The 26,195-nt window shown below is 38.2% G+C and overlaps 1 protein-coding gene and 1 pseudogene across 3 annotated transcripts in view; one reads left to right on the top strand and one right to left on the bottom strand.

The window, feature by feature from the left end:
- Window positions 1–26,195, bottom strand: part of BTBD1 (BTB domain containing 1) — a 45,535-nt gene that overhangs the window by 8,317 nt on the left and 11,023 nt on the right. For all 3 annotated transcript variants that reach the window (XM_004278310.3, XM_033402941.2, XM_033402942.2), the window contains exons 2-5: window positions 25,691–25,847; window positions 21,063–21,168; window positions 13,874–14,071; window positions 4,089–4,281 (exon numbers count right to left, since the gene is read on the bottom strand). In XM_004278310.3, the coding sequence (XP_004278358.1) occupies window positions 4,089–4,281; window positions 13,874–14,071; window positions 21,063–21,168; window positions 25,691–25,847 (654 nt within the window). The remainder of the gene's footprint in view (window positions 1–4,088; window positions 4,282–13,873; window positions 14,072–21,062; window positions 21,169–25,690; window positions 25,848–26,195) is intronic.
- LOC101279327 (heterogeneous nuclear ribonucleoprotein A1-like) lies at window positions 16,446–17,752 on the top strand (annotated as a pseudogene).

Raw genomic sequence — 26,195 nt, 5'->3', positions numbered from 1 at the left:
CTGCTACTTTATGTTATTTGTTACTATTGCAAGTGGGGTCTGTTTTTACTCACCATTTTAACTGAAAATTCAAACATTAATTTTATTTATTTATTTTTTTGCTGCATCGCATGGCCTGCGCAATCTTAGTTCCCTGACCAGGCATTGAACCCGGGAAACCACCCTGAAAGCGCCAAGTCCTAACCACTGGACCGCTAGGGAATGCCCTAAAATTTTTTTATTGTGGCAAAATATATAACAAAATGTACCATCTTAAGCATTTTAAAGTGCACCATTCAGTGACATTAAGTAATTCACACTGTTGTTAACCATCAACACCACCCATCTCTGTAAATGAATTTTAATGACACAGGAACATCACTGGGTTTTGCACATACGTTTTATAAGTTGCCACTACTATGCATTGGTTCTAATAGATTTTTACTGATCCTGAGGCTGTCTGGGTGGACTAGTTGTTCTCAAAAGGAGTTCTGTGCCCAGGGAGGCAGGCTCTATTTTCACAAAGGATATGATGCACCACTGACAGGGAGCCAGGGACACCAGATTTACTGCAATACTTAGGAAAGTCTCCCAAAACAAAGAATCTCAACCAACTTTCAAGTGTCCTGTCAGAATTCATGTAGATGAAAAACTTGTTTCTAACTATGAGACTTGAACTTAATCCCTTTTTAGTAATAAACCAAGATTTTTACAGCAATTTTAACATTCACTGACTTTTACAAGAGGTGACTACTATACAAATCGAGGAAATATCATACAGTCATTTCTCATTATTTGTGGTAGTTATATTTTATAGTTGGCGCAAACACAGAATTAGCAAATACTAAACCACTGCTCTTAGGGGGAATGTACACACACACACACACACACACACACACACACACACACTCACACACACTCACACACCACTCATGTGGATTATAATCTTAAATCCTAAGAACGACTCATTCTAGTATACCCCATTTTCTGTGTTTCACAAAAGAGAAATGGAATTAAGGAGTGTTAAGTGACTTGCCTGAGGCCACCCCACTAACAGATGCCAGAGATGGGATTCAAACTGTCCAATGGCCACAGAGCTGTAGTGTCCTGCACTGCACTGCCCCCTACCATCTCCATCTCTGTATGAGCGCTGAAATAAGAAGGTAGAGCATCCTCCTTGTTTGAGCTCACACAGGAGCATGCTCCCAGGCAACTAAAATCTTTTCTGTGAATGACTAAGAAAGCGCTGCTGGTATTGATTTGGGGGTTACAAATAAATTCTAGCGAGTAGATGAGTTCTCAAATACGGAAACTAGATAAACAGGATGGACCATAGTTTGCTTTAGTTGAAACTTTTAAAGAAAATGACAAAATTGGCAGCAGTGCTACTCATGGTATTTGGGACATGAGTATAATACACCTGTTCCCTGCACCTACAGCTGTCTCAGTGTGCTGGTGCATACAGGTACTATCTCTGATTGCTTGTTTGTCTTCTGGTGCTGCCCAAGTGTCTACATATTGAAGTACACATTTGATTTTACTATCAGTTACATTTACTGTCCTTTACATTACAACTAGGCCATTATATCATTTTAAAAAAATGAAACACATTATCTATGAATTTCATTTCAGGTTAATAAAGGGGGAATACAAAATATTTATTACAAAAAAAGGGAGAACTAGGTCTGATGGAGTGAAGAACTACTAACATAGACGTTATCTGAAAAAAATGAAAAACACCTCTTCCTCTCCAATATTTCTTTTTCTGTTTGTTTATATTGAAGTATAGTTGATTTACAACGTTGTATTAATTACGTATATTTCTTTATCTTTATACCTACATCAATCAGAGTTTTAAGAACACTACTGAAAAACAGCAAGGTTACCAGGCATCCCTATCTTGAGGTTTCAATAGCCCATCATGTTAAAGGAGTATTCTTCTAGACCTAGCCTATTAATGGTTATATCTGGATCGAGGGTAAAATTTTATCAAAAGTCTTTGTGGTACGCAGGCCTCTCACTGTTGTGGCCTCTCCCGTTGCAGAGCATAGGCTCCAGATGCGCAGGCTCAGCAGCCATGGCTCACAGGCCCAGCCGCTCCGCGGCATGTGGGATCTTCCCGGACTGGGGCATGAACCCGTGTCCCCTGCATCGGCAGGCGGACTCTCAACCACTGCGCCACCAGGGAAGCCCCAAAAGTCTTTTTGACATCTATCAAAATAAATTTTTTTCCTTTGATCTGCTACCATGGTGAATTATAGTAATATATTTCCTAGTTTTGCGCCATTCTTTCAATCTCCAAACTCTTATCTGTCTTTTTTTTTTGCACTCCTTTTGCACTGATGGACGTTATTAGGAATAGCCTTACAAAACTCAGTTGGATGGATGTTATTTTAAATGATGTTCATTGCACTGCTCAGTGTCCCCTTTCTAAGAAACCACAGGAGAAACTTCTCTAAAGTCTCTGTATCTGAAACAGCCACGCTTCTCCTGAGCAATATGTGTCCTTTTCATGTGATAAACTCTTCAATTTCTGTAACTTTATAGCTTTAGAACCAAACTTAAGATGTCAGGACATGGATCTTGCATATTTATCTCCACTGGATGTATTTTTCCGACCCTAATTTATCACTGTTTTTTAAAAATTGGACTATAGTTGATTTACATCTATTTGCTGTTATAGTATTATTCTTTTAAGGTACTGCTAGATTCAATATGCTATTTTATTTCTTTTCTATGTAAGTGAGATTGACCTAGAAAATTTTTTGCCTTGTCAGATTCCTGTATAAGGATTATGCTTCTTTCAATAATTAACCAAAAAGTATTTTCTTCTTTTAATGTTCAACGAAACAACCTGTTCCCTGAATGTTTGATAAAACTCACCTGTCAAAACCACCTTGTGAAGGGACAGTTCTTTGATAACTTTTAATTTCTTCCATGGTAATTGGTCTATTCAGGCTTTCTTCTTCAGTCAATTTTGATAATTTATATTTGCCTATAAAATGATCCATTCCATCAAGATGTTCAATTTATTAGCACAGAGTAAACCCAGAATTAAAATAAAAATTTCCTCAGTATATTATTATATTCCATTATTTGTAGATGTAAGTATGTTTTATTACCTTTGCCCAAGGTTTGCTTATTTTATTGGTCTTTTTCAGGAACCAGCTTATATTTAACAATTCTACTATTTTTAATTCATTAATTTCTACATTTACCTATTTCCTTTCTCTTTTCATATGGTTCTTTTGCTATTCATTTTCTAGCTTCTTGGGTTAATGCTGAAATCATTTATTTCTACTCTAATTTATTTAATAAAAGTAGTTAATTATTGCTAATTCTCTGTGTGACACTTTGGCCTCATCCCCTAAGTTCTCACATATAGTATTCTCATTGTGAATTATTACTAAATAGTCTACAAATGCATTTTTATTTCCATTTTAACCCAATATTTGTAAGAGTCCTCTCCCTCTTGGAGTTCTAGTTTTAAACAAACTTCTTGTTAGTTTCTAGTTTTACACCAAAGTGCTATTAATATTAAATAAATGAAAATTCAAAAGGCATGTTTTATGAAAACAGGTAAATATTCGATTTTGACATTTAACCTAAGGAAACACGGTAGAGCAAATATAAATTCCAAAAGGATTATATGCATGCATCTTTTAAAATTAAAAAAAAATTTTCCCAAAGTTGTTACAAATGTATACTGAGATATTTTCCATGCAACATCTATGCAAATAAAAATCTCACACTAAACCAAGTAAGATTAAATGTATTAAATTATAGCCCTAAGGCTGTAAAAATAATGTTTGATCAATTAAGGTCTAGACTTCAGCTCACCAGCAGTGGCAATCCAAACGAAACTCACAAAATAGAAGGCCCAAGTCAATCCTTTCTTACTCTACTTGTTTCCTAAGAGATTCCCTCACTCATAATTCAGTGGAGAGACCAGTAAGCCTGACTTCTTGACTGTTGTATCAAGTTAGAAATGTATTAAACAAAGTATAAAATAAAATGTGGTTAATTATCTCCCACAATATGAACATAAAAGCCAAATGCGAGCCGCTGCCCCGCCCCACCCCACCCCCAAATCTACAATATGCAGATACCTGATTCGATCACTCGTTCCACTGTAACCCCACCGGCTCTCTACTTGCTGGAATCTATTGATGCAGCATTCCTTTCCTCTGAGGCAGCATCTTGGTCGATCAATGTATTCAACTCGGGGCTTAGGATTGACAGTAAAGTGAAGAAAGAGGTTTACCACTTCACGATCTGACAGAATTCCAGACTGAGCAGGACCTGTAGAAATAAAAACATAAACCTCAATAAAGGTAACTTCACTGCAATTCCTAACTTTGTAACTCTCCCCATAATAACGTGAATTCAAATCTGAAAGATGTAAAGTAACAATGAGGTAGAAAAATCTCAGTATATATAATTTTAGCATATATATATATATATATATTTAATTTTTTTTTTTTTTTGTGGTGCGTGGGCCTCTCACTGTTGTGGCCTCTCCCGTTGCGGAGCACAGGCTCCGGACATGCAGGCTCAGCGGCCATAGCTCACGGGCCCAGCCGCTCCGCGGCATGTGGGATCTTCCCAGACCGGGGCACAAACCCGTGTCCCCTGCATTGGCAGGCAGACTCTCAACCACTGCGCCACCAGGGAAGCCCCTAATTTTAGCATATATTTAATTTTAAAGTTTTACTAAATTCATCCGAGGTTAACCTAATATGTAAGTGTTAAAATCATTAATAAATCAAAGCTTAGATGAAACCCTGAAATCACAGAAAGATCCCTGGATTTTTCTATCCATTTGCCCTGAGTGTTCCGTTTCCCAGAAAGAGGAGAGTTGGAGAAGTGCTTACAGTGGCAGCCAGAGCTATCGTTACCTCTCCATTCCCCATCTGTCTGAGGCTGTAATCAAACAATGGAATATTTAGAGGTAGAAATAGATGGCACAGTGCTTTCATTGTGGGATTTTGAAATCAGCAGAGGTCAGGAGCTAAGGAAGAGCTGTGGAAGCAGCATATCACATGCTATAGTTTTCTCATTCACTGTTTCTGGGAAGAGAAAATTCCAAACAGCTTAAATTTAACCAGGAATAAATGCTATTCCTCATAAAAGATGCCAGGAGTTTCCTTCCAAGGCTGGTAAAAACAATCTAAATAAGAGACTGCAAAACACTAGAAATTTGGTTTAAGAAACTATAAATCAGATTTTAACGTAAAATGCCCTAATTTTTAATATAAATTTTTAAAATATCACAAACAAAATATATCAACCTGCCAGACCTGGCCCCGTGGTTCATTTGCAATCTCTGGATAAGTAAAGATTGTAAAGAAGAAAAAATACAATTACAAACTTAAAACATGTATTTTAGAGAAAAAAAAAAAGAAAAGAATGTAACTGGAACTGCATAAGATCAGAAGACAGATGGGGGTGAAAACTCATGTATCTTTCTCAGAATGACAAATAAGACAAAAGAATTAAAATGTTAAGGTGATTAAAATGGATGATAAAAAGCAGAGACCAACATACAGGTAACTAGTGTTCCTGAAGAACTAACAGTAAGAAATAGGATGATGCAATAATTCAAGACTACAGGTATACCTCGCTTTATTATGCTTCGCAGATACATTTTTTTACAAATTGAAGATTTGTGGCAACCCTGCATCAACAAGTCTGTTGCTGTCATTTTTCAACTGCATTTGCTCACTTTGTGTCTCTGTGTCACATTTTGGTAATTCTCTCAATAGTTTAAACTTTTTCATTATTACTATACTTGTTATGATGATCTGTGATCAGTGACCTTTGATGTCACTACTGTAATAGTTTTGAGCCCCATGAACCACACCCATAAGACAGCGAACAATTAAGTTATGCAGGTATCTGCATAAATGTTGTGTGTGTTCTGACTGCTCCACTGATCAGCCGTTCCCCATCTCTCTGTCTCCTCCTGAGACACAACAGTATTGAAACTAGGCCAATTAACAACCCTATAGTTGGGCTTACCTGCTGGCACAGTGGTTAAGAATCTGCCTGCCAACGCAGGGGACAGAGGTTTGAGCCCTGGTCCGGGAAGATACCATATACCACATACCACATACCACGGAGCAACTAAGCCCTGCACCACAACTACTGAGCCTGCACTCTAGAGCCCACAAGCTACAACTACTGAGCCCGCACGCCTAGAGCCCGTGCTTCTCAACAAGAGAAGCCACCACAATGAGAAGCCCGTGCAGCGCAATGAAGAGTAGCCCCTGCTCGCTGCAACTAGAGAAAGCCCGCACACAGCAACGAAGACCCAATGCAGCCAAAAATAAAATAAATAAATTTACCAAAAAAAATGAAAACAACAGCCCTATAGTGGCCTCTTAAGTGTTCAAGTGAAAGAACAGTCAAACATCTCTCCCTTTAAATCAAAAGCAGAAATGGTTATGCTGAGTAAGAAGGCTTGTCAAAAGTTAGGTCTCTTGCACCAAAGAGTAGCCAAGTTGTGAATGCAAAGGAAGAGTTCCTGAAGGAAATTAAAAGTGCTACTCCAGTGAACACACAAATAATAAGAAAGCAAAACAGCCTTAATGCTGATATGGAGAAAGTCTGAGTGGTTTGGATAGAAGATCAAACCAGCCACAACATTCCCTTAAGACAAAGACTAATCCAGAGCAAGGCCCTAACTCTCTTCAATTCTATGAAGGCTGAAAGAGATGAGGAGGCTACAGAAGCAAAGTCTGAAGCTAGCAGAAGGGGGTCCAGGAGGTTTAAGGAAAGAGGCTGCCTCTGTGATGTAAAAGTGCAAGGTGAAGCAGCAAGTGCTGATGTAGAAGCTGCAGCAGGTTATCCAGAAGATCTGGCTAAGATAATTAATGAAGGTGGCTACATTGAACAACAGATAATTCAATGTAGACAAGTGTAGACAAATAGCCTTCTAGTGGAAGAAGATGCCATCTAGGACTCTGATAGTTAGAGAGAAGTCAATGCCTGGCTTTAAAGCTTCAAAGGACAGCCTGACACTCTTGTTAGGGGCAAATGTAGCTGGTGACTTTAGGTTGAAGTCAATGCTCATTAACCATTCTGAAAATCCTAGGGCCCTTTAGAATTATGCTAAATCTACTCTGTGTTATAAATGGAACAAAAAAGCCTGGATGACAGCACATTTGCTGACAACATGGTATACTGAATATTTTAAGCCCACTGTTGAGACCAACTGCTCAGAAAAAAAGATTCCTTTCAAAATATTTTTCCTTGACAATGTACCTGGTCATCCAAGAGCACTCATGAAGATGTACAGTTGTTTTCATGACTGCTAACAGAACATCCATTCCATAGCCCATGGATCAAAGAGTAATTTAGACTTTCAAGCCTTATTATTTAAGAAGAACATTTTGTAAGGCTATAGCTACCATAGACAGTAGTGATTCCTCTGATGCATCTGGGCAAAGTAAACTGAAAACCTGGAAAGGAGTCACCATTCTAGATGCCATTAAGAACATCCATGATTCATGGAAAGAGTTCAAAATATCAATATTTAAAGAGAGTTTGGAGGAAGTAAACTGTAACCTTCATGCTTGACTTTGAGGGGTTCAAAAACTTCAGTGGAGGAAGTAACTGCAGATGTGGTAGAAATAGCAAGAGAACTAAAATTAGAAGTGGAGCCTGAAGATATGACTGAATTGCTGCAACCTCATGATAAAACTTGAACAGATGAGGAGTTGCTTCTACAGATGAGCAAAGAAAGTGGTTTCTTGAGACAGAATCTCCTCCTGTTGAAGATGCTGTGAAGACTGTTGACATGACAACAAAGGATTTATAATATTACATAAACTTAACTGATAAAGCAGTGGCAGGGTGAAAGAGGACTAACTCCAATTTTGAAAGAAGTTTTACTGTGGGTAAAATGCTATCAAACAGCATTGCCTGCTACAGAGAAATGTTTCCTGAAAAAGTCAATCACTGTGGCGAACTTCATTATTATCTTATTTTAAGAAACTGCCACAGGACTTCCCTGGTGGCGCAGTGATTAAGAATCCGCCTACCAATGCAGGGGACATGGGTTTGAGTCCTGGTCCGGGAAGATCCCACATGCTGCAGAGCAAATAAGCCCATCAGCCAAAACTACTGAAGCCCGCGTGCCGCAACTACTGAGCCCATGTGCCACAACTACTGAAGCCTGCACACCTAGAGCCCATGCTCCGCAACAAGAGAAGCCACCGCAATGAGAAGCCTGTGCACTGCAACAAAGAGTAGCCCCTGCTCACCACAACTAGAGAAAGCCTGCGCACAGCAGTGAAGACCCAACGCAGCCAAAAATTTTTAAAAAATGAAAATAAAAAAAAAGAAAGAAGTTGCCACAGCCATATTAACCTTCAGCAACCACCACCCTGACCAGTCAGCAGCCGTCAACATCAAGGCAAGACCCTCCACCAGCAAAAAGATTAGGACTCGCTGAAGGCTCAGATGTTAGTTAGCATTCTTTAGCAATACAGTCTTTTTAAATTAAGGTATGTACTTTGTTCTTTTTAGACATAATGCTATTGCATTTAACAGACTATAATATAGTGTAAACATAACTTTTATATGCATTGGGAAACCAAAAAATTTGTATGGCTCACTTTATTGTGATATTCAATTTATTGTTGTGGTCTGGAACCACAATATTGCCAAGGTATGCCTGTATTATAAAATTTCCTTAGTTGAAAAAAGAAGTCTTCAGATCATGAAAAACGTTCTCAGATATCTACCGTATACCTATTTAAAGAAAGTAATCAAGAATAAACTCATCAAATGAGTGAATCAAAATAAAGAATTCAAGAAGGTGTATCATAAAAGAACTGGTGATAAACACTAAATCCAATACAACCTATAATTAAGTCTAATACAGTTGTGTCTTTGTAGTATGTTGAGTGTATAATCAGTTACCATAAAGTGTGCTAGAAAGGTTGAAAGGATGGAACACCATGCTAACATTCTTATCTTAAATAGGGAAGGTCAATAAATATCATTTTATTATGAAATGAATTAAGAAAATTGGAGGGGAAAAAGTAAATGCAGAATTATTTCCTAATCTCTAGACAGAAAACACACACACACACACACTCAACAGCAAAATAGAGAACATAAAGGGAGCTCTCCCTAAAACATTTTTGAAAAATATAATACAGAAATAATAAGCATAACAGAAAAGAACATACATAACAGCAAAAACAGAAACATTATTTCACTACATAAAAATATTAGTAAGTCTGTAAGATGGAAGAGCCTACGTCAGGGAACAACTATACATGAAACAGTACATAAAATAGCTATTTCATGTTAACAGAGAACAACTGAGGCAGTCAGTGCTTGAGAAGGGAAATGTATTGCGATGAAGCCCTATATCTGTCACCACTTTTCCCCTTGGGATATTTGCTGATTTGCTTAACAGGGCATAAATGCCACGTAGAAACTGGCAACCTAGAAATTGTGGTAGTCCTCAACTGACTGAAGAGACAAAAACTGTAATTCAAAGCTACCAAGGCAGCCAGACAACAATCCGGAAGAGAATACTTAATAGACAAACAAGACCAACATTTTGCGCATAATTTCTCCTTGAAGTATTTGTCAACTCCTGGGCTTCCCTGGTGGCGCAGTGGCTAAGAATCTGCCTGCTAATGCAGGGGACACAGGTTTGAGCCCTGGTCCAGGAAGATCCCACATGCCGTGGAGCAACTAAGCCCGTGTGCCACAACTACTGAGCCCCTGTGCTGCAACTACTGAAGCCCATGTGCCTAGAGCCTGTGCTCCACAACAAGAGAAGCCACCACAATGAGAAGCCCACGCACCGTGATGAAGAGTAGCCCCCGCTGGCTGCAATCAGAGAAAAGCCTGAGCACAGCAACAAAGACCCAACAAAGGCCCAACACGGCCAAAAATAAAATTAAAAAAAAGTATTTGTCAATTCCTAAGCTATGCACAAGCAAGAGAAAACTATGAGACCAAAACACCAGGCAGAAAGACGCTGCTAAGAGACTAAAGAATTAAACAGAAATTTCTGTCTTAAAGCTAGGAGAAAAATTCCCAAATATTTGAAAATTAAGCTATATACTTAATAGCCCATGGGTCAAGAAAAAAATTACCATGAAAATTAGAAAATACTTTTTATTGAATGACAATGAAAATACAACATATCAAAACTTGTGGGGATGGGCTTCCCTGGTGGCGCAGTGGTTGAGAGTCCGCCTGCCGATGCAGGGGACACGGGTTTGAGCCCCGGTCCGGGAAGATCCCACATGCCGCGGAGCGGCTGGGCCCGTGAGCCATGGCCGCTGAGCCTGCGCGTCCGGAGCCTGTGCTCCGCAACGGGAGAGGCCACAACAGTGAGAGGCCCGCGTACCGCAAAAAAAAAAAAAAAACACCTTCCACAAAGAAAACACTAGATCCAGACAGCTTCACTGGTGAATTCCCCTAAGCATTTAAGGAAAAATAGCACTAATTTTACATAAGCTCTTGAATACAGAAAAAAGATATATTCCTAACTTTTGTATGAGACCAGCATAACCTTGATAATCAAAATCTGACAATTTCATTACAAGAAAGTAAAAATTATAGCCTAATTTCTCTCATGAAGTAGTCCTAAAATATTTTTTAAATCTGGCAAATTGGATCTAGTAATATATAAAAAGAATAATGCATGACAACCAAGTCTGGTTTATGTAAGGAATCCAAAGTTTTAACTTGGAAAATCAATCAATGCTATATTAAGCTATACTAAGAGAACAAAGGGGAAAACCATATCATTATCTCAAAAGAAGAGAAACATTTGGTAAAATTCATGATAAAACTCTTACAAGACTAGTAATAGAAGGAAACTGCCTTAATCCAATAAAGAGTATCTACAAAAAATTGACAGCAAGCATACTCTGTGGGGAAATACTGAAAGCTTTCTGCCTAAGACTAGAATAATGCAAGGATGTTCACTATCCATACTTCTTAATATGCTCAAGGTCCTAGGTCATACAATAAGGCAAGAAAAAGAAATGTCTAAGGATCAGAAAGGAAGAAATAGAATTATTATTGTTTGCAGATCACGATTGTACATGTAGACTATGCACAATCATCTACAAATAATTATTAGAATTTATAAATTTAGCAAGATCACTAGATACAAGGTCAATACAGGAAAAGTCAACTGTATTTCTATATACTGGCAATCAATCAGTTAGGACATGGAAATTAAAAAAACTAATCATTGCAATAACATTTAAGAAGTAAAATACATAAGGAGTAAACCTACCAAAAAATATGCAAGACCTCTACCAGAAAACTCAAAGTATTACTAAGAGAAATTTTAAAAAGACTTAAATCAATGTTCATTGATTGGAAGACTCAATATTATAAAAATGTCAATTATCTCCATACCAATCTATGGATTCAATGCAATTCCAATCAGAATCCCATGACTTTTTTTGGTGGAAACTGACAAGCTGATTAAAACATTTAGGTATATGAAACTACCAACACAAAAGACCAAGAACAGCCAAGGTAATCCAGAAGAACAAAGCTAGAGGATTTTCACCACCAGATTTCAAGGTTCAGTTTAAAACTACAGAAATGAAAACTCCACAGAATTGGTTCAAGGATGCACAAATATACAGTAGAGCAGACTAAACATTCCAGAAATAGATTCATTCATATACAGTCACCTGATTTACAACGAAGTTAGCACTGCTGTGTATGGGGGCAAGGATAGTTTTTAATACATAGTCACGTGGGGGAAAAAAAATGAACCTTGACCTCTACCTCACACCATACACATGTGTGAAAAAAACACCACAAAAAAATAAAAACCCAACTGGATTACAGACCAAAAAGTTAAATGTAAAACAATAAAGTTCCTAGAAGAAAACCTAAGAGAATATCTTCATGACCCTGAGGCAGGCAAAATTTCTTAAGACATAAAAAGCCTTCACCTTAAAGGAAAAGACTGATAAGTTAATTCATTACAATTAAGACCTTCTATTTATCAAAAGACAGCATTAAGATAATGAAAAGACAATCCACAGACTGGGATATTAGCTATAAGTATATACATTATATGTATCTATAATATATTCTGGATACAAGTCTTTTGTCAGATTATATACATATAATGGAGAGGATGTGAGGCAACTGGAATGAACTCTTAACTCTCTTAGTTTGGCAGCTGAGTGTGAACTATTACAACTACGCTGGGCAACTATTTGGTAGGATCTACCAATGCTGAACATATGTATACTCTATGACTTTGCAATTGCACTGCCACCTGCTCAACAGAAATGTTCACATATGTACACCAAGTGAGAGGTGTAAGAATGTTCTTAAAGGCCCCAAACAAACAACCCAAATGTCCAACAACAGTAAAATGGATAAAGAAATCATGGCACATCCATTCAACAGATTATACAGCAATGAAAAAGAATGAGCTACTGCCACACACAACCACACAGATGAATCTAAGACATAATGTTAAGAGAAAGAAGCCACACACAAAAGAACACATGCTGAATGTATGACTTCCTTTATATTAAGTTTAGAAACAGACAAAACTCATTTACAGAAGCCAGAAAGCAGTCACCTTTGGAAGGGAGATTAAGGACTAGGAGGAGCATGATGGAGACTGGTGGGGTATGGTAATGTACTGTAAATTGATATGTGTGGTTAAACAGGTGCGTTCACTCTATTTGTTCACTTTATTATGTACATGTTATATTTTAATTTAAAAAGTTTACAAAAAGAAAAAACAAACATTGATTCTGATCAGCAAAAACAAAAACAACTTGTGAGAATACTGGAATATATATAATAAATCAAAAAGAAAAATTTGTATACCTCAAAAGAATAAAAGTCATGAACAAATACCCAGAGAAAACCATAATTCAAAAAGATACATGCACCCCAATGTTCACTGCAGCACTATTTACAATAGCCAGGTCATGGAAGCAACCTAAGTGCCCCTCGACAGATGAATGGATAAAGAAGATGTGGTGCAGGTGAATATATACAATGGAATATTACTCAGCCATAAAAAGGAATGAAATTGGGTCATTTGTTGAGACGTGGATGGATCTAGACTCTGCCATACAGAGTGAAGTAAGTCAGAAAGAGAAAAACAAATATCGTGTATTAACACATATATGTGGAACCCAGAAAAATGGTACAGATGAACTGGTTTGCAGGGCAGAAATAGAGACACAGATGTAGAGAACAAATGTATGGACACCAAGCGGGGGAAGTGGCGGGGGGGTTGGGGTGGTGGTGTGGTGAATTGGGCGATTGGGATTGACATGTATACACTGATGTGTATAAAATGGATGACTAATAAGAACCTGCTGTATTAAAAAATAAATAAAATTAAATTTAAAAATTCAAAAAAAAGGAAAAAGAAAAAATACAAATGGCCAATAAACATAAGGAAATATAATTTTAAACCATTATGAGATTTTTTTTTTTTCTTTTAGATCAATCTGGCCATGACTTAAAAGCAGATGATACTCAGTGTTGATATGGGAAACAAGAACTGGTCATAGAACTAAGAAGCATCAACCCTAAGAGTCAGAAAGATCTGTCATTGTAACTTTAGGTAAGGCACTTAACCTCTCTCAGGTTCAGTTCTTAAACCTATAAAATACCACATAATTTTTATATATTTATAATATACAAAATATTTTAAAAGATATAAAATACATATAATTTTAAAATACATAAATATATAATCTACAATATTATCTTGAAGGGCTATTGGGAGAATTGAATGAAATTATACACACAAATGCACATACATAAACAGCTTCTTTTCCTCTCTCGCACAGGGAGACTGACTGCCCATTAAAATAGTTTCAAGTAGATTTTGGACAAGTTACAGCCTTACCGGCTGCAAACTCCTCAATGGTCATCAGCGGGAACCGGATCAAGGACAGTGCTTTCCCTAGAACTTTCTGTTTGTTTCCAAAAGTCACAGGCAATTGTTGTCTTTGACATTCCGCTTCTGCCCACCGTACAACAGCTCCAAAAAGTCGACTTTCTCTAATACTAAGAGTGTCTCTTTCTAGAACTGCACAGAGTGTGTCTACAGGTAAAATACAAAAATATATCACATTAGTAATATTTTGCTCTTTAACAAAATACTGACAAACATGCTTATATAAAATTTTCAAATCTCAATAAAAATAGGATACTTAAAACTATAGAGTCTACACTTAAAAATATTAAAGAATTAAAGGAATTAAACAGCAAAGTTTTCTTTAAAAAATTACTATAAGGTTAACATTTAACTTATTACTTACCATACATGGAAGCTTAGATACAGTATCTCCTTATATATTCATGCCATTCAGCAAGCAAACTCAAATATTCAGAACAAGAATAATAAGTAAGTCAGAGAAAAAGGCTCCCAATCAGTAATGAACAAATTCATAAAGTCTACAGATTACAATTCATTCATTTATTCAGCAAATATTTCTTATTAACCACTCACAATGTGCCAGGCACTATTCTAGACACCGAGGATATATCATTAAACAAAAAGTTAAAAATTCCTTGCCTTCACGGAGCTTACATTCTAATGGGGGAAACAGATTCAATAAACATAAGTAAATTATACTGTGTTACATAATAAATGTAGGAAAAGATAGCAGGGTAAGGGGAATCAGAAATGCAGCTTAAAATAGGATAGTTTGGATAGGCTCACTTGAGTTAAGACCTGAAGGAGGTCGAGGGGGGTGGGGTCAGTAGGTCAAACACACCTCGAGAGAAAGAGCGCCCCAGGACTGGCCAGTGCGAAGGCTCTCTTATGAGAGTGTGCCTGGCATATCTGAGGAACAGCCAGGAGGTCAGTGTGGCTGGAGGAGAGTGAGCAAGAGGGAAAATTAGTAGGTGACGAGGCCAGAAACATGGTGGGAAGCGGGGTGCAATCATGTAGCACCCTGTAGATCATTTGGCTTTTACTCTGAGAGAAAAAGGGAACCCCTGGAGGGTTTTGAGCTGTGACATTTTATGTTCTAAAACAACCACCCTGGCAGCCGTGATGAGAAGAGACAGTAACGGAGGCAAGAGTGGAAACAAGATCAATTAGGAGGCTCTTGCGCTGATCCAGGTCAGAGGTGATGGTGGCCTGGACCAGGCGGAAGTGGTGAAAAATGATCAGATTCAGGGTATACTCTGAAAGGAGACTGGAGATTTCCTAACAGATTGGATATAGGGGGTGATAGAGAGCATGAGTAAAGGATAATTCCCAGGTGTATAGTCTAAGCAATGGAGGGATGACAGTGGCATCAACTGAGATGAGAAAGACTACTATGTGGAAGCAGGGTGGGGGGTGGTCAGAGGGGAGATCTGAAGCTTAATTTTGGACATATTAAGTTTGAAAGCCCTATCTGACATCCAAGTATAAATATCATGACCATAACTCAGGCCCTCACTCAGAATCCTTTCCCCTCTTATCATAGGCAAAATTAAAATAGGCTGAGTTATTTTTAAACTACAGTAGACCAGAAATCAATGAAAACATTAAAATATAATTAAATTGCCCAGAAACACACACCTAAGAAAAATTTATTAAAAACAAAATTCTACTATGCAATGGTCTACACATTCATACCAGAACCAAATATTAGTTTAATAACAAACATAGGTATCATTACAGCAAAGATATCACAGTCCCTGGAACACAGAAGGGGCCCAACAATATGTTAAAAATGAAGAGGTTAAACATAATTTTTTTAAAAATCAAGCTTTTTCCTTCTCTTGTAACTGAGCAGATGAGTATAAACTAAGGTCCCAGGAAACCTTTTCAAAGATAAATGAATGTAAGTCAACATACCTCAATACTTGTAGGATTAGGAATATACTATGATCATAATATTTAATCATTCAATAGAAAAACAGACAACTTTGAACCTCCATTTCTCTACCTTGTATGCTAAAAACTTAAGTAAAGGTAAACATAGAAACTTAAAGGCTAAAAAACAAGCACGTTATACTGCCCCTGGCATAATGTAAATTAATTCTGTTCTATCAATGTGACATATTATCTTTTTCCTTTGGCAAAAACCTACAAGAAACAGTATCTCTCTACTTGGAAAAAGGTAAGCATATCCCTCTGGAGCACATATTCAAATGCCAGAGGAGAAAAAGCACCCCTAGAATCTAAAATAGCTGTTTGAAAAAAGCTCCTGAAGCCAGGTCTTTCTTTCAGATCCTAGAATTCTCTTTCATTCCCAATTTTTAACAAGTACATTTGTGACAAACTAGACTATGAGGTGAAAACACATAGGTCCTCTATAGATAGATGTGTTATAATAAGAAATGACAGCTGAGAGCCTAATGAAGATCATAAAAACACACAGGATTATATTTATAAACATCATACAATACTGGGTTTTAATACAAACCACTGCAAATCAAATCAAATCAACAAATATTTATAGGGTTTTCATCCTGTGCAAGGTACCTACTTCAAGGTTCCCAAGGAGATACATTCAGTAGATTACTTTCTGCCCGTGGATGCCGCTAAGTAAGCATCGTTGACGTCTCCCCCACCTCCACTGCTGTCATGTCTAAGTCAGAGTCACCCAAAGAGCCCGAACAGCTGCGGAAGCTCTTCTTCGGAGGTTTGAGCTTTGAAACAACCGATGAGAGCCTGAGGAGCCATTGTGAGCAGCGGGGAGCGCTCACAGACTGTGTGGTAATGAGGGATCCAAGAACCAAGCGCTCCAGGGGCTTTGGGTTCGTCACGTATGCCACTGTGGAGGAGGTGGATGCGGCCATGAATGCAAGGCCACACAAGGTGGATGGAAGAGTTGTGGAACCAAAAAGGGCCGTCTCGAGAGAAGATTCTCAAAGACCTGGTGCCCACTTAACCAGGTGAAAAAGATTTTTGTTGGTGGCATTAAAGAAGACACTGAAGAACATCACCTAAGAGATTACTTTGAACAGTATGGGAAAATTGAAGTGACTGAAATCATGACTGATCAAGGGAGTGGCAAAAAGAGAGTCTTTGCTTTCGTAACCTTTGACGACCATGACTCCGTAGACAAGACTGTCATTCAGAAATAAAAAATGTGAATGGCCACAACTGTGAAGTAAGGAAAGCCCTATCTAAGCAAGAGATGGCTAGTGCCTCACCCAGCCAAAGAAGTCGAAGTGGTTCTGGAAACTTTGGTGGTGGTTGTGGAGGGGGTTTTGGTGGGAATGACAGCTTTGGTCGGGGAGGAAACTTCAGTGGTCGAGCTGGCTTTGGTGGCAGCCGTGGTGGTGGTGGCTATGGTGGCAGTGGGGATGGCTATAATGGATTTGGTAATGATGAAAGCAATTTTGGAGGTGGTGGAAGCTACAATGATTTTGGCAGTTACAACAATCAATCTTCAAATTTTGGACCCATGAAAGGAGGAAACTTTGGAGGCAGAAGTTCTGGCCCCTGTGGTGGTGGAGGCCAATACTTTGCCAAGCCCCGAAACCAAGGTGGCTATGGTGGTTCCAGCAGCAGCAGTAGCTGTGGCAGTGGCAGAAGGTTTTGATTACTGCCAGGAAACAAAGCTTAGCAGGAGAGGAGAGCCAGAGAAGTGACAGGGAAGCTACAGGTTACAAGAGATATGTGAACTCAGCCAAAGCACAGTGGTGGTAGGGCCTCGCTGCTACAAAGAAGACATGTTTTAGACAATACTCATGTGTATGGGCAAAAAAACTCGAGGACTGTATTTGTGACTAATTGTGTAACAGGTTATTTTAGTTTCTGTTCTGTAGAAAGTGTAAAGCATTCCAACAAAGGGTTTTAATGTAGATTTTTTTTTTTTGCACCGATGCTGTTGATGGCTAAATGTAATAGTCTGATCATGACACTGAATAAATGTGTCTTTTTTTAAAATATGCTGTGTAAAGTTAGTCTACTCTGAAGCCATTTTGGTAAACTACCCCAACAGTGTGAAGTTAGTATTCCTTTAGGGTGATGCCAGGTTCCATTCAAAATTTATTTACAACCTGCTCTGGTGGAGAAGCGATTGTCTTCCGAAACCTTGGTGTAGTTGAACTGACAGTTTTGCGTTGTGACCTGGAGTTCACCGCGAAAAGGGTCACCCAAGCAAAGTCATGGAGTTTTCTGATTATTAATATATGATTGTTGGCACATCCTATGCACTGTATCTAAATTGGATTATGGTACCAGATATAGATGGGAATGAAGCTTGTGTATCATCCATTATCATGTGTAATAAATAAATAATTTAATACCCTCAAAAAAAAAAAAAAAAAGATTCCCAGGATCCAATGGCATGCCTAATGGAGGAGCTATTTACAAAACAACTTCTCGGAGTGAGTCACCCAGATGCAGGCAGTATTATTTCAAATGACAGTAGACTGAAGTGGAGCACTTGATAGCTCCTTAAAGGGAAGGACACTAGGATTAAGCAATGTTTCATTACCAACGTGGGCAGTGCTTAGGGCTCTCAAACATCCAGTAACTCAACAAAAATTCAATAGCACACAACGTGCAGGTGCCGGGGGGGAACCAAATCTAGTCGCTGCCCTTCAGGATAATGCAAGAAGAGCACAAATCCTTCCCAGGGTAATGTGCAGCAGACAGGCAAACTAAGAAAGGGATGTTATTGAAACAGGAATATATTAAATTTCATGGAAGAGGGGAGGGCAGCAGTTCTTAAGAAAGTTATAATTTGAGCCAAGACATTAAGACTGAGTGAGAACTAGCCAAGGTGGGAAGGAAAGGCAACATTCTAGACATAGCCAGTCAGCCCAGTTGGTCAACAAATATTAACTGAACACATACTATGTTCTACTACTTTCAGTGCTGGAGATACAGTGGTAAACAAGACAAAGTCTCTGCCTTTAAGGAGTGTACAATCTAGGAGGAGGTAGACAATCAATATATACATATTCAGACAAAGACCAAGATAAGATTTTCAGAGAGTGATACATATTAAGAGAAAAATAAATCAGAGTAACAGAACAGGGATTGTTTAGGGGAATATGGTACTTTACGTAGGCGTGAGATGGCCTGTCTCAGGTCTTGTTTAACCTGAGATCTGAATGATTAAAAGGAGGTAGCCACACAAAGATTCATGGGGAAAAGGATTCCAATCAGAAGGAACAGAAAATACAAAGGCTCAAAAACACTGAAATAACTGTGGCCAGTGGATATGGAACATAGTGAATGAGAAGCAGAATGGTAGGAGACAAGGTCAGATACAGAAGGAGGCAGGTAGTTACTGCCAGCTCTTTACAAAAATTCTGTTTTCTCTTCTTCCTGAGATGTGAGTAGTCTGCATCTCCTAGCCTCCCCTTAAGTTAGGTGGCATCTGGTGACTGAATTCTGTCCAATGAAATAAGAGGCAAAATGAGGGTGCCATTTCAAGGTCAAAGCTTTTAAGATGTGGGTATTTTCCTTGCCCAGGCGTTTTCCCAATTGCTAGCAAGATACAGATAATAAGCAGGCTGTAGGAAATGTCAGAGCCACAAGATGGAAGAGAGCCACTCCCTGGCCGGGAACACTTCCTTGGACTGCGTGAGTGTAAAAAAAATTTCTATTGTGTTGGAGCAGTGTGCATTTTGGGGGTTTATTTGTGCAAATGTGTTGAGCTTGCATTTTGGGGTCTATTTGTTACCACAGCCAAGCCTAGCCTACCCTGACTAATATAAGGCTTGATCACATAGGATCTTGTAAGTTTTGCAAGCAGTTAGAATTTTATTCTAACTGCAGTGGGACAACACTGGAAGCAAGGATGTGATACAATCTGCTGCTGTGTAGAGAATGGACAGTATGAAAGCAAGGGTGAGTGGAAGCAGGGAGACAATAGGAGACCACAGAGGTTATCCAGGTGAGAGAACAGTGGCTTCGACTAGGTGGGAGCATGGATATGGTAAGAAATGGTCAGATTCAGGATACCTTTGTGTTTTTTCTTTTGGCTGTGCTGCGCTGCTTGCAGGATCTTAGTTCCCCGACCAGGGATTGAACCTGGGCCCCGGCAGTGAAAGCACCGAGTCCTAACTGGACTGCCACGGAATTCCCCCAGGATACATTTTGAGTGGAGAGCAGAGAGCATGTGCTGATAAACTGCATGTGGGATATGAAAGAAAGAGAGTAATCAAGAATAACTTCTACGTTTTTAGTTGTGCATGGTGGTGCCATTAGGGAAGAATGAGGAGAAAACTGGAAAGGAACAAAAAGATTTAACAGGGAGTTGGGGGAAATCAATGGCTCTCTTTTAGCTGTGTTGTTGGAAATGCCTATAAAATCTCCAAATGAAGATGTCAAGTAAATAGTCGGGTATATAAATTTGGAGCCCAGAAGAAGGTAAGATTAAAGATAGATATTATGGGTTCATGATGGTGATATTTTAAGTCATAAGCCTGGATCAGCTCTCTCTGCTCTCCTACACGACAAAATTCAAACTCCTCAGCCTGTCACTGCACTGTTCTCCACAAACTGGCTTTCACCTGCCTTGCACCGCCCTTCCTCTACACACACTTCTTCGTGCAGTTCCACTTGCCTCTAATGCCCTCCCCTCTTCATTAACCAAATGTTATCCATTCTCTAAGGCCCATGTCAGAACCTTCTGGGTCAAGATTTTCCTAACACTCCTATGTGAGGTGCTCTCTTCATGTTCTGGATTTGCATAGTAATTATTTTCTATGTATCTAGTTCAGAAAAGGCGTAAGTCACATTTTGCCGTATGTCATCTCTTCTATTTAATGTCTTAAATCTTAATCTTCACATATTTGTTCCCTGATTCTCCAATTAGATGATAGTTTCCTTAAGAAAATGCACATCTTACCCTTCTTTGTATTTCTTATAGGACCCTAGTACAATGCCGTGCATATGGTGAGCATTCAATGAATATTTGTTTGATTTGACATCTTTTAAAAGGCAATGAGGTAGTTAAGACTTTTAGGAATATTTCAGCAAAATAAAGAAAGCAAAACTCTTAAAGAGGTAGACTTAAATCACTTGGAAAACCCACTAATTTAAAAACAGCTTGTCTGCCCACAAGGCTGACTAGTAAGGCATTACTGTACTTAAAAGGTAACATTTTAATTCACAGTGAACTTACCTATATCAATATCAGTAAACCCTTCTGCACTTATTGCATCCATCGTGCTTTTGTCTATTGTGTCTAGACAAAGACTAGCAAGCTGAGGTTCATCAAATAATCGAGCCTAAACATATAAAAAGCTAGTTATTTTCATAGTTATTTTACCTTCAGGCTGTACATATTCAAAGCTAATACTGTAAACAATTATAATTGCTAATTATATAAAAACACATACTTAAAATACAATTATAATGTCTATATGTGCTTAAAACTTTTCATTCCACAATCAGAAATAAAAGCTAAAAGCAAAAATGCCCTGCTGAGATAACAATTAATTCATATTACCACTAACAACCCTGTTATTTTTATTTTCATATGCCTATATATGCATTGCCTTGTTTCTTATACATCACTTATGTCATCCTTAATGAAACACTCTAGGTTAGATAAGGCAGACATTATCCCATTATCCAGATGAGGAAACAGAGGCTCAGAGAGGTATACTGACTTGCCTAGTAACATCTAGCTAGTTATGCTCCAAAGCCAGTACTTAAGTCCAAGTCTTAAGATCTTTTCACTAAATGGTAATATCAATTGTCAAGCATACCAGTACCAACAGATCAGGTTTTTTTTTCCATTTCCTATTTTGATTGGGGGAAGAGAATAAAGTACAAGAATTTTACAGCATGAAAGTTCTGGGAACCTAAGCAAAAACTAGGCCTGACAACAGAGGAGCAAATAAGTAAATTCACGTGATGGAATATTACACAATAATGAGAATGAACGATCTACAACTACACACAACAATATGAAGGAATCCCACAAACTTAATGGTAAGCAAAAGAAGGTACTGTATATATTGAGCAAAAGAGTATACAGCTGACCCTTGAACAACTTGGGGGTTAGGGGCACTGACCCTCTGTGCAGTCAAAATCCACATATAACTTATAGTTGGCCCTTTGTATCCGAGGTTCCTCCGTATCCTTGGATTCAATCAACCACTAATCATGTAGTGCTATAGTATTTACTACTGAAAAAATTACACATATAAGTGGACACACAAAGTTCAAACCCGTGTTGTTCAAGGATCAACTGTATACTGTATGATTTTAGCAAAGCTAATCTAGGCTTTAAGAAGTCAGAAGTCAAACTTACAATATGTGCTTTATCAGGATGCATATTATAATTCAAAAAAGTTTAAAAATGGGGGCGTTCAAACTCAATTGAAATTTTTTAAAAACTGTAACACTGAAAAAGGAGAAATGAAATTCTTTTTTTTTTTTTTAACATCTTTATTGGGGTATAATTGCTTTACAATGGTGTGTTAGTTTCTGCTTTATAAGAGAAATGAAATTCTTAAAAAACCGTAACACTGAAAAAGGAGATACAATGATAGGTGTGCCAATGACCAATTTTCCTTCTGACCTAGGGTCAGCTCTGTTTACATTTAATAGCATGGACAAAACAGAAGTCTACTGTCTGTATTTCAGTTTTTTCAATTGGCCCAATAATGCTTTTTATAACACTGTTCCTTCTAGCATGGGATCCAGTCTAGGATCATAGTTTTTGTATTTTTAAAATATGAAAAATAGTACATTTTAAAAATTCTAACTTCAGCAGATATTTTAACTGGCCAACTCAGTTTTTATAGGTGAGTTAGTGTTCATAAAAAAATTGATATTTTACTCTAGGAAAAACAATTTTTGGTAAAAATTATTTAATTCAGAGTAGCAATATTTCAGTCACTCAGATACAGTATCAAGTTTCCTTTAGAATCTACTGCTGCTACTTAAGAGTAAAATAAATTTTCTCTAAATTTAGTTTGAGTCTGGCATTACCTGATAAAATAGCACTATTTTTAATGATTGTATCACTTCACAGAGAGTGTTTTTCCCTCTGTAATCTATGCTGGTACAGTATACTGGCTCTTTGTTTTAGAGGGAAGCTAGCATAGGTCCTCTCAAGTAAATGAACATGCTCAGTTCAAATGACTCACCTGGCAGGAACAAGACGTTCACATGACAATTTGTGGGCTAATTCACATGACCCCACCATGAAAACTTTGGAGTAATGTTGAGTTCTAAGACCAATGAGACACTGAAAAGTTTCTTTTTCTCAGTGACATCTGTTAACCCTTGCTACTCAAAGTGTAGTCCAGAAGCACCAGCATCATCTGAAAGTCTGTTAGAAATGCAGACTCTCAGGCCCCGCCTTGGCCTCCTGAACTAGAAAGCGTTTTTTTGTTTGTTTTTTTTTTTTTGCAGTTTGCGGGCCTCTCACTGCTGTGGCCTCTCCTGTTGCGGAGCACAGGCTCCGGAAGCACAGGCTCAGCAGCCATGGCTCACGGGCCCAGCCGCTCCACGGCATGTGGGATCTTCCCGGACCGGGGCACGAACCCATGTCCCCTGCATCGGCAGGCGGACTCTCAACCACTGCGCCACCAGGGAAGCCCTAGAAAGCGTATTTTAATCATCAAAGTTTAATTTACTGGTTTCTAAATTTTTTTTTTCTTTTGGCCATACCGTGCAGCATACGGGATCTTAGTTCCCCGATCAGGTATGAACCCGTGCCTCCTGGAGTGGAAGTGCAGAATCTTAACCATTGGACCGCCAGGGAAGTCCTATTGGTTTCTAAATTTTATGACTGAATTTAAAAAAGAAGAGTAGTTAAGTGACCCTCTCTACATACAACAAAATTGTTTAGACAATAAAGAATCTTATGACTATCAACTTCTTTATTGGATTTTCATCACAAATTCAAAAGAGGAAAAAAATGCAAGGAGACATCACTTATTAGTTATATAATCTTGGTCAAGTTATTTCACCTCCCTGTGCTTCAATTTCCTTGTCTATAAAATGGGGATGATAAGAAAATCTTCACCTAGAATAGCTACATCTCCTAAAGTTATTGTGAAGATTAAATGAATTAATGCATACCAAGTATTCAGAATGGTACCTGGCACACAATACTCACTCAATACATTTTGCTATTATTATCATCAATATCACTGTACCTTACTGGTTTAAGGTTGAGACCTTACTTTTACCACTTGCTGTCTCATGTTATATAACATATTTACCTCTTTACGCTTCCATTTCTTCATCTTTGAAATGGGGATAATAATAAACAACAGCACAGCTGTAATGAGGAGTAAATGTGATAATATATACAAAGGGACTAGCTTAGTGTCTGGAATACAATATATACAGACATGGAGTTCTGTGATTATGTCTAAGAAGAGGTGACATCAGCATGTTCTTTCTTCTATAACTATAAATACTTAACGGCCAAAGATTAAAAAAAAAAATGCCATCAGTCATTTCTGGTATGACAAAATGGATGTAGAGGGTTTCCCTGGTGGTGCAGTGGTTGAGAGTCCGCCTGCCGATGCAGGGGACACGGGTTTGAGCCCCGGTCCGGGAAGATCCCACATGCCGCGGAGTGGCTGGGCCTGTGAGCCATGGCCGCTGAGCCTGCGCGTCCAGAGCCTGTGCTCCGCAACGGGAGAGGCCACAACAGTGAGAGGCCCACGTACAGCAAAAAACAAACAAACAAAAAAATAAAAAAACCAAAAATGGATGTAGAACTGGGAAACTTGAGCTCTGGGCTCTGGCCCCACCTAGCCTGTTGTGAGACTTTGGGCAGGTAGTTAACTAGCCAGGTTTTAGATTTTTCATTTGGAAAATGAGACGGTTAGGCTAAGGAACAGCCATGATTATTTCCATTACTAATATTCAGTAGGATTATATATTATCAGCTTAGACTTTTTCCCCCCTCATTTTAACTTGCTTAACTCTGTGAAGACCCTATTTCCCCAAAAGGTCTTATTCTGAGGTACTGGGGATTAAAATTTCAACACATGAATTCTGGGGGACACAATTCAACCCCTAGCACAGGGTTATACAGACTAGTTTAGGATTTTGAAAACAAATTTGTAAAAGGGTATCATAACATTGTCTAAAAAGAACAACAACAATTTATTTATATCTCAAGTATGGAGCTCAGGTTACAGGCATTTAACAGATGCTAAATAGTATAAGTTAAAGACTGGTTAATGGTTCCATAGATGTGTTCAGTTTGTAAACATTCATCAGACTGTACACTTATGATATGTGTACTTTTCTGCATGTATAGTATACTCAGTGAAAACTTTTTTAAATGTCAAAGTAAGGATATTCTTAAATTCTAACTCCTCCAGAAGTGGGTCAGCAAGCTTAAAGACAGAAGACAGTAAATCTTACAACTTTTCCGGACTTGAAATATTCAATCTTAATTTCAGACCCAACGCAAATCAAGAACAAAGATGTCCAGAAAGCTTCATGCTATCATACTCTCAATCATAGCAGGAACAATGCTGGATACTAACCTCAACTCCAATCCTAAACAGTTATATAACTTGGAGTCATAATGCCCTATTTATATAAGGCTTCAGTTTCTTTACCTATTATATGATATATTAACTCTAATTTGCTTTTCTATTCTAAAATTATATGACTCTGATGTATTTTCCTGAATGATACCAGAAGATTTCATATGCTTTAAAATAATAATCTAGGACTAATTCTCCAGGAAACAGTAAATATTCATATATAGTTGTACCCACTTTTTAAAGCTAAATGATACATACCTTAGCTACATTTACTTACCTGAGTAAGTAACATAAAGGCATTATCTGCCCTCAGATGTTTGGTGAGAAATTCCACACAATGTGCTTCCAAGGCTGGGACTGCATATTTCTTAGCAGTATAAAGAGTGGTCATAACTGTTTCTGGGCCAATTTGAACTTCATCTGAATACAGAAATCTGGGAAACAAGTGGAAATTGCAGAGATGATCAGTAGGGTTTTAGATAAGCAATCCATCAGTGTTAAACCTCTGAGGAATATTTTAAAAGATAATGAGCAAAGTGAAAAATAACTTGAAAAGTACATCAAACTTTCCAGGGCTACAAGGGCATGTGCACACACATCACCTCATTTTATTCTGACTCAATCCTGAGAGGTAGGCAGTGTCCATTTATAGAGGAGACTAAAGTTAAGTGAAGATCATGGGACCTTCATGTCTCCAAGTCAAATTTTTAGAGGTCTTTTAGCACCTACAGCAGCTTAGGATGAGTGGTTCATTTATCTCTCCTTCATCAAAGGATGTTCAT

This window comes from Orcinus orca, chromosome 2 (genome assembly GCF_937001465.1).
Source record: "Orcinus orca chromosome 2, mOrcOrc1.1, whole genome shotgun sequence".
Taxonomy (NCBI): domain Eukaryota; kingdom Metazoa; phylum Chordata; class Mammalia; order Artiodactyla; family Delphinidae; genus Orcinus; species Orcinus orca.
This window is presented reverse-complemented; position numbering and strand designations above follow the sequence as displayed.